Source organism: Lycium ferocissimum, chromosome 4 (assembly GCF_029784015.1).
Source record: "Lycium ferocissimum isolate CSIRO_LF1 chromosome 4, AGI_CSIRO_Lferr_CH_V1, whole genome shotgun sequence".
Classification (NCBI taxonomy): Eukaryota; Viridiplantae; Streptophyta; class Magnoliopsida; order Solanales; family Solanaceae; genus Lycium; species Lycium ferocissimum.
In genome coordinates, this window is record NC_081345.1 from 32,543,343 (window position 1) to 32,555,451 (window position 12,109).

Below are 12,109 nucleotides of genomic sequence, written 5' to 3' on the forward strand. Positions count from 1 at the left end.
TTTTTTTTAACATTATATTTTTTTTTAATATGGGGTTTACTTTTTTTTTTTTTTTATATTGCTTGATTTTGTTAATATGAAGTCCACTTTTTTTTTCCCATGAGTTTGAAGATGGTGAGTTCCACTTTTTTTTAATTTTTTTTTATATTGCTCGGTGTTATTTAGTATGGGGCCCATCCCCCCCCCCCCCCCCCCTTTTTTTTTTTTTTTTTTTAAGGGACAACGGACAACGAAGCATGAGTCTAAACTCATGCTTTATATAGTTTCTTCTTTTTTTTTTAATTTTTTTTTTATATTGCTTGGTGTTGTTTAGTATGGGGCCCACCCTTTTGGACATTATTAGTTTTCACTATTTTTATGCATATAATATATATATATATATATATATACTATGCTCAAAACACGATTAATATAACATTGTAGTTTGTGCTTCGTATCTAAAATTTTATTATATTAGTGTTTGCTACGAATACAAAGTCTGCACTTTGTTTTTTACATTGTTTGTTTTTTTAATATGGGATTCACTTTTTTTTTATATTGCTTGATTTGTTAATATGGGGTCCACTTTTTTTTTCCGTGAGTTTGGAGATGGTGGGTTCCACTTTGTTTGTGCTCCGTATTTAAAACTTTATTATATTAATGTTTGCTACGAATATCTGCACTTTATTTTTGACATTGTTTATTTTTTTAATATGGGGTTTACTTTTTTTTATTGCTTGATTTTGTTAATATGGGGTCCATTTTTTTCTCCGTGAGTTTGGAGATGGTGGGTTCCACTTTTTTTTACTTCTTTTTTTTTTTTAAAATATTGGTTGGTGTTTTTTTTTTTTTTTTAATATTGGTTGGTGTTTAATATGAGGACCACACTTTTTTTTTTTTAACGGACGACGAAGCCCATGCTTCTATATAATTGCTTGATTTTGTTAATATGGGTCCACTTTTTTTTCTCCGTGAGTTTGGAGATGGTGGGTTCCACTTTGTTTGTGCTCCGTATCTAAAACTTTATTATATTAGTGTTTGCTACGAATACAAAGTCTGCACTTTGTTTTTGACATTGTTTGTTTTTTTAATATGGGATTCACTTTTTTTTTTTTATATTGCTTGATTTTGTTAATATGGGGTCCACTTTTTTTTCTCCGTGAGTTTGGAGATGGTGGGTTCCACTTTTTTTTTTTACTTTTTTTTTTTTTTTTTTTTAATATTGGTTGGTGTTTAATATGGGGACCACACTTTTTTTTTTTTTAACGGACGACTCCGTGAGTTTGGAGATGGTGGGTTCCACTTTGTTTGCTTTCCGTTTCTAAAACTTTATTATATTAGTGTTTGCTACGAATACAAAGTCTGCACTTTGTTTTTGACATTGTTTGTTTTTTAATATGGGATTCACTTTTTTTTTTATATTGCTTGATTTTGTTAATATCGGGTCCACTTTTTTTTTCTCCGTGAGTTTGGAGATGATAGGTTTCACTTTTTTTTTACTTTTTTTTTTTTAAATATTGGTTGATGTTTTTTTTTTTTTTAATATTATTTGTTGTTTAATATGAGAACCACACTTTTTTTTTTTTAATGCTTAACGGGGTGGGACGGGACGATCCCAACCGTGCTTCTATATAGTTAGAATATATACATGCAGTCAAACAATTAGTTCAATATTCAAAATGTAACCACTAATTAATACGAAAACATCATATCATGTCGGATGATGAATCGTTATCAACTTTACCTTTTTGTCCAAGAGGTATGTTTCCTGATTCACGCATCATTAGTCTTACACATGCCCTTTTGATGTGAATATATTAGCGAAGTAAAAGATCATTAGCATAGCTTATTACTCCTTTCGGTTCAAAAAGTGTGTTTACTTAGCCATTTTTACCAATGACGGAGTCAGGATTTTTATCTAAGGAGTTCAAAAATTCTAAAAGTTAAATACACGAAGAAGTCAGGGGGTTCAACATCTACTATATATAAAAGTTAAATACACGAAGAAGTCAGGGGGTTCAACATCTACTATATATAAAAGTTAAATACATAACATAACAAAATAATTTTAACTTTAAAAATACACTGTAATTTTTTACCGAGGGGGTTCGAACCCCCTGGAGCCAACGTGGCTCCGCCCCTGATTTACACATCTCTTAAAAAAATACTAACTCGTAGATAAAAATAGGTATTTTGACTAAAGTATCTCTAATTAAATAGATATTTAGATTTGATCACTTAACACTTAATATGGACAAATCTAAAAAAATAAAATTAATTTTTTTTAATTTGATAAGTAAACACTTTTTTAATTAAAAATAAAGGTTAAGTGGACATTATTTTTAAACAGGAGGGAGTAGTATATAGATACTAGTCTTCCTTGGCAAGTTAAACGATGGTTTAAGTCTTATCAAACATTATTACTCCACTTGGTACCTAATTTAAAACAAGGAATGTATTGGGAATTGGTGAGAATTTACTTAGACCCTACCTGTAGCTTTAATTAACCAAGTAGCATTCTTAACTTTTTAAAATTACTCTGTTCTTAATTAAAACTACTTATCATTTCATGAAAAGAGTAGAAAATTTATGAGTGAAAATCAATTTCAACCCCCCGCCCCATCCCCCACACTCCCCAACTTTATTTAAAAATTAAACTCTTCCCTTAACTATAAACAATAGATATTCTTCCTCCTTTATCCTATACAATATCTATTTTAGCCATGACATTATCAATCCTCCATCTATGTATTATCTTTTTATATTATATAAAATTTATATTTTTGAACTAGGTATTTATAGATTTTTATTTAAATTCATATTATAACTAGAATAATCCTGTTATGAATTTATCACAAAATCTAATGTTACTTTTTATGATTGGTATTTTAATATTACATGCATTAAGTGTATATTATGTATGTACATGCATGTATATGTGTGTGTATGTATACACACACATGCACACTCACATATTACATGTTATTTTTACATATATATGTATATATATATTTAAGTTTCACTTCTCTCTTGTTCTCTATATAAATGTGTTTTGGTTGTCATTAGTGGAATATTTTAAAGTATAATTTAAAATATGAATAGATACTCTTTTAGGAGTTTTTTATAGAATAAACCTCTATTTTTATTAATTATTTTGTAGTACCTGCATTAAAATATATTTATAAATTTATTATTATCTGTTATTTTTACTTGTATAATAGATATTAGAGTTTTGATTATTATTAATAAAAAAAATTATTCTTCTCATTTATTCATTATAGAACGGGATGAAGTTATATACTCAACTAGTATTTCTCACTTTTCTTTTTCTGTCTCGACAATAATATTTATTTTTTTATAGAAAATTTGTACATAGATTAAAGAGATAAAAAAAAAATCATGATTTTAAAGAAGTAAAAGAAAAAAAGACAAGTTGATAATGTAAGGATAAAATAGAAATTTGAAAAAGTCAATTAGAATAAAGGGGGGAGAGTGACAATTGTTCAAATAATTTATAGATCAAATGGTCTTACTTGTTACTTGTTAGTGTATACTTCAAGCGTGAGTAAAGATTATAAATTCGATTTCTCTAATTTGAATCTTTCTATTGATCACTCTATAGCACGAAAAGAAGAAGCTTAGCATATTTTGATGGGAAAAGGACACTGTGTGTCTACTCAGTCAAACTAATCTCACATTTAATCACTATTTGGGCTTAATTGCACTAGGTATCCGTTCGGCCCAAAATAATGCCAAAAAATGGCGAGTCGGCCCAAAATAATGCCAAGGCTGACCGGCCCAACAGTCCAGGCGCTTAAAAAAAAAAAAAAGACTTTTTGTGGCGACTAGTCGCCACTAAAGGTCACACGACAAAAGATATATACATATGTTGGAATTATATATACACTTTATGGACAAGAATTATACATTTTATATACATATGCTGGAATTAATCATACATTTATTATACATAAATTATACGTTAATTATATCTTTATTATACGCATATTATGCAATAATGATATGATATTTTTTTTACATATACGATAGCGATACACATTATATACCATAATGATACGGTTTCTATAATACATTTTTTATACGTATGATACACTTTTTATACAAGACTGATACAGTTTATATACACATGTTGGAATTATATATACACTTTCTATACAAGAATGATACAGTTTATATACGTATGGTACATTTTATATACATATACAACAGGGATACATATTATATACACATATGATACAGTTTCTATACATATGATATATTTTATATACATATACAGCAGGGACACATATTATATACACATATGATACATTTCTATACATCAAAGATTTTTCAATCCTGCAATAGCGTCTTCATATGAATCCTCTACCATTTTAGTAACCTGCAACTCACAAATAAAATTGGAGAAGAAGGTGGAAGAGGAAAGAGGAGGAGAAGATGGAGAAGAAGGTGGAAGAGGAAGAAGAAAAATGGAGAAGTCAGAAAAAGAAGGAAAAGTGGAATTAGTTTAGTGGTTATAATTTGGGTTTAAGAGAATTATGGTCATCGGGTGGGATAATTTTTGGCCGAGCGGCCATTTATGTCCTTTCCCCTATTTTGATCGGTATAATATACTTCGGTAAGCATGATAGTTATTTTGCCTATTTACTTGTTTGCCTATTCTAAATAAAATAATATAGTCACTAAATTTAAAGCTACTAGTAAAATCTAAATTCACAGGTAGACTCATATTCAGATAGATAAAGAGTAGAATACAGTTGAAACTATGAAGAGAATTGAATTCTCCTCAACAGTCACCAACTAAGATTCCTACCTCGAGGAGTGCTTTTTTCTTGGATCCTTCAATAATTGATAAGAACAATGCTTTAAATAATTACCATCTGTTAATATTTCACAGGCCAGTAGTTTCTTCGAATTGCCTATCTTGGACTTCTAACGTACGAGAACTCCAAGTAAGATCCCAATAATTCGTAAAATTAAATAAGCCTATCTAGACCTTCTAGCTTCTATTATCGTCCATTCTCATTTTCTATTTTTATTTTTGTCTCTTGGCTTCAAGCAGTAGAGTATATAATTAGGTGGGATTAAATTTTATCTTCATGATAGTATAATTAGTTTAGATCTAATGTCGTTAAGATATTTTTTAGTGATGTTAGATACATTTACATCAATAGAATATGTAGAGAACTTGTAATGTTATTGTTATGATATTGGAATGGAACAGGATAAATGAAGCGATATAAACAGTAAGAATTTTTGTAGCAGAGTGTAACATATTTGAAAATTATTTTGTTATTATCTTTTGTCGTTGCAAAATAGTGGAGAAGTTGAAACTAAAGGGAGGATTGAGGACTTCAAATTTATTTCGTTTTCTTATTCTTTTGGCATTTGAAACTTGGTTGAATAGAGCCACTGCTGGTGAATAATTGAGCAATAAGATATGAATAAATTGGAGATTAATCAAATAATGGTCCTCTCAATAAGGACGCACTAACGCACTAGTGTTAGGAGGATTAATAATTTAATGGAGATTAAGTGCTGAAAGTTGCTATGCTTTGGTGTTTAGGCATTAGGGTCCTCTCACAATATGAAAATTAAGTACTCTTAACTTCGTTTTTCTTCTAGAAAAAAAAAAAAAAAAAAAAAGAGTTCAGGTATCACTCGACCTACATGTTAATTTATTAATCATAATGATTCCTCAAACCATCTCTGCCTCGACCAATAGTTTCTATAATCATTTGACGACAAGATTAGAAAAACAAATTAAAAAATGAACACCTTTGTATCTGGTTGCCATTTGTTTTCTTTCTTCCTTTTTCCTTTTACCGTACATTTAATTAATAGTGACATGTTCAATGCCAGTGAGTTGAAAAGTGCTTTTATTAAAATATATAATTGCTAAATGAGTTTAATAACAGTCTGATTTTAGTTTACTAAAATCCCAAGAAACAGAACAAGACATCAGTATCCTAGCCGAGTTTCTTTAATGTTTCTTCCCCACATGGAGTCATCTCTAAGGTTAAACATATATTTTAATACTTGTCGGTGGCAGTATTAGTGATTAATTATCATCATATTCTGGTATCAAATAAAAAGAAGTATAAACTATTGACTAACGAAATGACTGGGTTCGGCTTTCCAATAATAATTCCACCCACTTACTAATTACATGCTCTGTGGAATATATCCACATTCCGGTGGCCATAATCATTCAATTTTCTTAATTTTTTTAAACTTTTAGAGGTGTCCAAATTAACTTGTACGTATTTTGTCTAACCCTTCGAGTATTTACCATCTCTCACCAAGATATGTATCGTGCAACTCTTTTTACTAAGACTTGGACAGATAAAATGAGTCTATCCACCATAATGCCTTTGGCATAATATGCAAGCATCATATCATATCGTTCGGAAGCAAAACCAATGAGAGAATCAAGTGAATGACCCTAACAATCGTGTTATGCCATGACATGGTGATTTTTCTTTTATCTTTTTTTCTTTTTGGATTTGTTTGTGGGGGGTGGGGGATGGAGAAGAAGCAAATATAGCACACGAGTTGTAAAGAAAAGAATGGAGGAGCCTCAGTGGCTCAACTAGGGTGGTATTAAGTGGAAGGCAAATCTATATTGTACTCCTTTGTGTGTGCTGCCATTGACAATATATCCCTGCAATGGCAGAACAGTTTCTATACATGTATTCGATTATTGGGTGTCCGGATTAAAAAAAAAGGAACATTTTAATGTAACCCCTTCAAATGATTTCGAGGATCTCAGGATTTCAAGTGCATCACCCCTCTACTGCAACAACCGTCATCAAAGCAAAATCCAGCATAATGTTTTAAGGTGTTGACGAGCAAGTCCGTCCTCTAAATATGTCACAGTGCACCGGAGTAATTTTCTCTACCTGAATGTTACCACCACCATAGTTTACATGCTGCTTGAAGTTTCATCCTCATAAGATGGTTCTAAGCACTCCCATGGGTTGGAGTAAAAATAATCCTCCTCTTTAGGTTTATCTTGAATGACCAATCTCTTGGTAGGGTTGCCCATACGTTCAGCATGAGCTTCCTTAACAGCGGTAGAAAACTCATCCCATGTCAATGATCCAGCATTATGTTGGTCTATTAAATCCACCAAATGCCTTCTGTCTAACAAGATAGTTCTCTTATATCCAAGATATCTGTATAGTATTGAGGACACATGAAAATTGTATCAAAACCACCAAACCAACTGAACCCCGTGTGAAATGTGCATTCCCCATGAATAATTACTACATATAGGTAGAAGACGAGGTATAACACCGCAGGAAATTCTTTCCTGGCTCTTAACATTTTGCAAAATATATTTTTGAAATTGAAATTGATTTTGCAAAATATATTTCTAAAAGCAAGTAACAACTATTTAGATTATCAAAAGAGAATACCTGCGATGTCCTTCAACAACTTTAGCCATGTTTCCATCATATGTAGGAACAAAGATATCGCTCTCCAAGGAAACAAGATAATCTAATGCTGCCATCTGGGAGGAGTGATTTTGAAAGAACCTCAGCTCAGAAGGCTCTAGTAATGTCTCCTTCCTTAACTGTTAGAAAACAAAGTTCGCGCAAATGGTGAGTCTGAAAATTCAGTCAACATATTCAGAAGCTTGAAAAATAAATAGAACTTTCTAACTACCAGATTGGGATAAGCTGCAGCAAGACTAGCCATTCTCCTTTCTCCACCATAAATCTCCCCAGCAGCGATGTAGACTTGAATACTACGATCAATGTCCAATGCCCTTAAAGTAAGAGCAGTTTCTTCAGGTGTCAAAGGACACAGACCATCTCTTCTTTTCAAATCTGAATTTATAATTTTTTCTTTCCACCATGGATAAGCATATCTACAGAACAAAATATTAATTAATCAGCTAGTGAACGAAGGATGATTAAAGCCACCAATGAACATAAAGGATTTAACTTCACCTCATTCTTGTCAATTCATCAACCTCCTCGTGGTTGCATCCCTGAGTACAGCCAGAGAAAGCTAACATATCCATTTCGTATCTCAGGTGCAGAACCATAAAAGGACCCTCTTGCCTGAGTATTTTGACGACCTTTCTACCCAACTCTTCTATTTGAGGGGTGAATTTCAACGCACCAAAATTAACTCGGCATCGTAGCTTTTGAATTTCCATAGGTTGTCCATTATTGGCAAGCCGAGCATCAGTCCTGTTTAAATGAACTACTTTATACTTCCGAATTAAGGGAAGAACCTGTATTCAGAAAATGACCATCATTAAACTGGAAAAAGGATGTGAGAGTTAACAACAATAACAAAGTACCATTTAGCAATAGACGACAAACCTGATTATGGTAGTACGAAATATCAGACCAACTAACAGGAGCCATGGTATGAATTGTTCCTAACTCTACTCTCCTCTTCAGCCTTGGAGGTAGCTCCTTCAATATTCGAACTTCATCTCTCAAGGACATTATGAAGTGATCAATATCAAATATGTCTTGAAATTCACTGCAAATAAAAAATGTTGTTAATAAAAATCATCATCTTTTCTTTCTAAAGAAGAAGTCAGTAATTTGAAAGACAAAAATCAAGATAATTAAGTGGACCCACCTAGGATCAGCCCAAAAGGAGGTTTTATCCAGCTCAGGAACAATAAGAGTCACATTCAGATATCTTGCTATAGCAACCATATCACATATCTGCAACAAGGAAAAAGGGGAGAAAAACAAGTGACAAAACCATCTCACAAGTCAAATTCACAATGGTCGTCTGAATTAATTACGTTTGTATGTGGTAGTGAACTGATTGATCTAAAGCAAGCTACTAACCGCTGACCGCATTTGATTAAGCCCACCATTGCATGAAACCATGAGGTAACCATTATTCCTGTAAACCCCTGATTCACAAATAATCATGTGAAGTCATTAGCTCTAAGTTCAACGGGGAACTTCCAATATTGTAGGTCATGAAACAGATGACCATGGAAAGACTTGCAGAATAATTTTATTTTGAAATTCCGGTCACTGAAAGTTTGATTAAACCTGAATTGGAACATGTAGCATATGATGATTTCAACTAACATTCCAAGCCAAATACTCAAACAATGGATCTACATACTTCAAAAGTATTACCAATTATAATTAGCACAATACTACAACCATCTATTACAAGCCCTACAACTACAATATCCACAAATGGCATTGAACTATACTAATTCATAATTTCACATTCCACTTTGATGTTTCCTATTATACTATGACACAATTTCAACCATGATCTCTAAGTTATCGACCAAAGTAGGGGAAAACAAGTCAACAATGCTGAGTATCTGAACATGAAAAAACACAAAGGCAAACACACATGTTTCAAAAACTTATAGTTGCAATCAAAAGGATACTCACTCTTTGGTGGAAGAACTCTAGCAGGGACCTCAGGCGACGATTTAACAGCCAGTAGAGCCGCGGATTCTTGAGAAAGACAAGAGGGCCAGCCTTTTAAAACTCTAGGACCCCAAGTCTCTCCCAATATTGTCAATTGAACCAAACAAATCCACAACAGCACTGATGTTGTTACCCTTATCAACCATAACATCATTCTAGACTTTGATACCATAGAACTCTTCAATTTCTCAACACGACTGTCTGCTAAAGTTGTCGCTTTTAGCCCCATTATGCCAAATTAACCCTCACCCCCTATGATTAACTACTTTATCAGCACATTTTGTATTACTATTCAACTCACAATATTGTGTTTTTTTTTTCCCTCAATCAAACACAATCAATATACCTCGAAAAGCTCACTTCTTTAAATAATGTAGGATCCAAAATCAATCAAAATCCCACTTAGTTCAACTCACAAGTTTGTATTTCTTTTCTTTTTGTTCTACTCAATTGCTGATCACACACAATCAATATACCCCAAAAAGATAACTTCTTTGGATAATGTAGGATCTAAAATCAATCAAGAATCCCACTTTTTTTAGACCCACAATTGCTTCACGCAAAAAGAAGACGTGGGGTTGTAAAAATGTAGAAATCCAAACACCCCAAAATAGAAAAGTTCAAATATTTCCCCTCAATGAGAACAAAATTTCATAGTTTTCCCTTCATAAAAGTAAAATCCCTAACACTTTCGCACATTACGAGTAGATTCTACGAAAAGCTTCGATCTTTAAGTGATCATTGAAGCGAAACCCAATTAAAGAGGAGAAATCAATAAGATATACACTGAGTAACAATAAATGTGGGATACATCGGAGTTGCCGGAATCTTGAAAAGCCGGTGACCGGAGAGTAGTGTGGACAAACGGAAAATATTTATTTGACAGATACTAAAGGGGGAAAGAGAGAGATGACAAGACAATTGGGTCGGTTTATTACTGAGTGATATTATAATGGATCGGATTTAATTTAACCCCTGTGGATTTGATTGGAGTGGTTAGTTATGACATGCCAAAAGTGGGGTTCTTTTTTTTCTTTTTTTTTTTTGGGATATATTGAATGTTTACATTAAACTGTGTTTAATTTAGGATAATTAAATGATAAAATTAATATGAAAATATGTATTAATTCCACTTAAGTAATAATACTCACTCAATAGCCTTTTTATTTTGATCCAAAATAAGTGTGTACGTAATCAAGAAAAAATTAATTATTTTCTTCCAAAGTTACCCTTATTTAGATAAGTGGATTTTTGTGTAATTAATAAATTATATTAATTAATTATATTATATTAAGTAGTATTTAATTAAGGATAATTTAGTTAGATATTTTAAATTTTTTCTAAAAATTAAATTAATATTTTCTTTAGGATTGTGCTAAAGTCTATGTGATCATTTATTTTGACAGAGGGAGTAACATTTATGTGACATATATTATGTGTTTATTAATTTAATATGAATATTGTGTGTGAATATGTCTTTTTAAATTAAATACACATTTTTCCTCATGTTTAAGCTCTGTTTTTGTCTGTGCTACTTTTTCCACTTTGGTGTGAGCAATGATCAACACATGACACTAAAAATTATTTAGTCTTTGTTAGTGATTTTTTTTTGTCATTCCCACTAAGTGTCATTCAAAATTTGAACAGTTTTATCTTTTGTTACCAGAAGAATGCTGGAATGTTTGATTTTTATCCTTAAGTTAAATTGATTCATGTTTATCTATATATTTTTTTTGGTGGGTGTTTTTTTTTTTTTTTGGGGGGGGGGGGGGGGGTGGGGGGGGCGGGGGGTGGTTGAGTTAGATTTCATAAGGTAAGACCAACTCTTCTCTTTTAATAAGTATACAGCGTAAATAACAATCCTAGATGACAGTCCAACCTTATAAGAACTTATATTTGCTTTTACATTATAGAGATTTTACAGTTATACTACCAATTTAATTTTACAGTTAGTAGCATGGGATGCTACATTGATGAATAATTTGAACTAAAGTAAAAAAAAAAAAAAAAAAAAAAAAAAAAAAAAAAAAAAAAAAAAAAAAGGAAATGGCTAGTTTTAATGCTGAAAATCAACAATTAATGCAAACCATCTAAGTTGCTAATCCAACCTGGCCCATTGCAGTATTAAGTCCAATTAATCAGACGTGTCCAAAATCAAAGATACTTCTACCCTACACGTGGCAACCGGGAGATGGATAGTACAACAACCTCCGTATCGCCGAAGTATAAGGACATAGATTTCTAGGTCCACTCAAATATCTTATTGTCGACAGCCACCGACGATGTCTAGCTACCATAATTATAACTTATGCTAAGGTAAAAATTAACCGATAAAAATGTACATAAAAGACATATACTGCATGGAGTATTAGTTAATACTTAATACCACATAATGAATTTAGAATGTCAGTAAACCTTTGATTTTAAGAAAACTAAGTTAAAACTATATGAAAAAAGCGTTGTTTTCTGCTTCTTAGCATCATCAGCTAAAGTTCTCAACTTATTAATGAATTTAGATTATTTTTTTCCTAAAGAACATGGAGAAATTATGTTTCTTCTAATGTCACGGAACAAGTTTAACTTATTGAGGACATGACCGTAAATAATATAAAAGGTATGGAGATTGCGAATTAGGCTAGAAGATTGTCTCATTTTCGGAGGGATTAAGCTTGGTG

The 12,109-nt window shown here is 31.8% G+C and overlaps 1 protein-coding gene across 2 annotated transcripts; it reads right to left on the reverse strand.

Moving 5' to 3' along the window:
* Positions 1-6,552: 6,552 nt before the first annotated feature.
* On the reverse strand, positions 6,553-10,381 carry LOC132052351 (rhamnogalacturonan I rhamnosyltransferase 1-like). 2 transcript variants are annotated; one of them, XM_059443850.1, is made up of 8 exons: positions 9,396-10,381; positions 8,823-8,890; positions 8,605-8,693; positions 8,337-8,502; positions 7,956-8,245; positions 7,669-7,873; positions 7,419-7,576; positions 6,553-7,175 (listed from the first exon to the last, which is right to left on the reverse strand). In XM_059443850.1, the coding sequence occupies exons 1-8, from the start codon at positions 9,661-9,663 to the stop codon at positions 6,923-6,925; spliced, it is 1,497 nt and encodes a 498-aa protein (XP_059299833.1). In that variant the 5' UTR covers positions 9,664-10,381; the 3' UTR covers positions 6,553-6,922. The 2 variants fall into 2 exon arrangements, with proteins under 2 accessions (XP_059299833.1, XP_059299834.1); XM_059443851.1 differs by having other exon boundaries at positions 8,777-8,890; positions 9,396-9,536.
* Positions 10,382-12,109: the final 1,728 nt, after the last annotated feature.

Excerpts from the sequence above, each read along its gene's own strand:
- LOC132052351 (XM_059443850.1), bottom strand. The coding sequence starts at position 9,663 with ATGGGGCTAAAAGCGACAACTTTAGCAGACAGTCGTGTTGAGAAATTG. Across the intron at positions 8,694-8,822 it reads TTAATCAAATGCGGTCAGCG|ATATGTGATATGGTTGCTAT; the intron begins GTTAGTAGCTTG and ends TCCTTGTTGCAG. Across the intron at positions 7,577-7,668 it reads CTGCAGCTTATCCCAATCTG|TTAAGGAAGGAGACATTACT; the intron begins GTAGTTAGAAAG and ends GTTTTCTAACAG.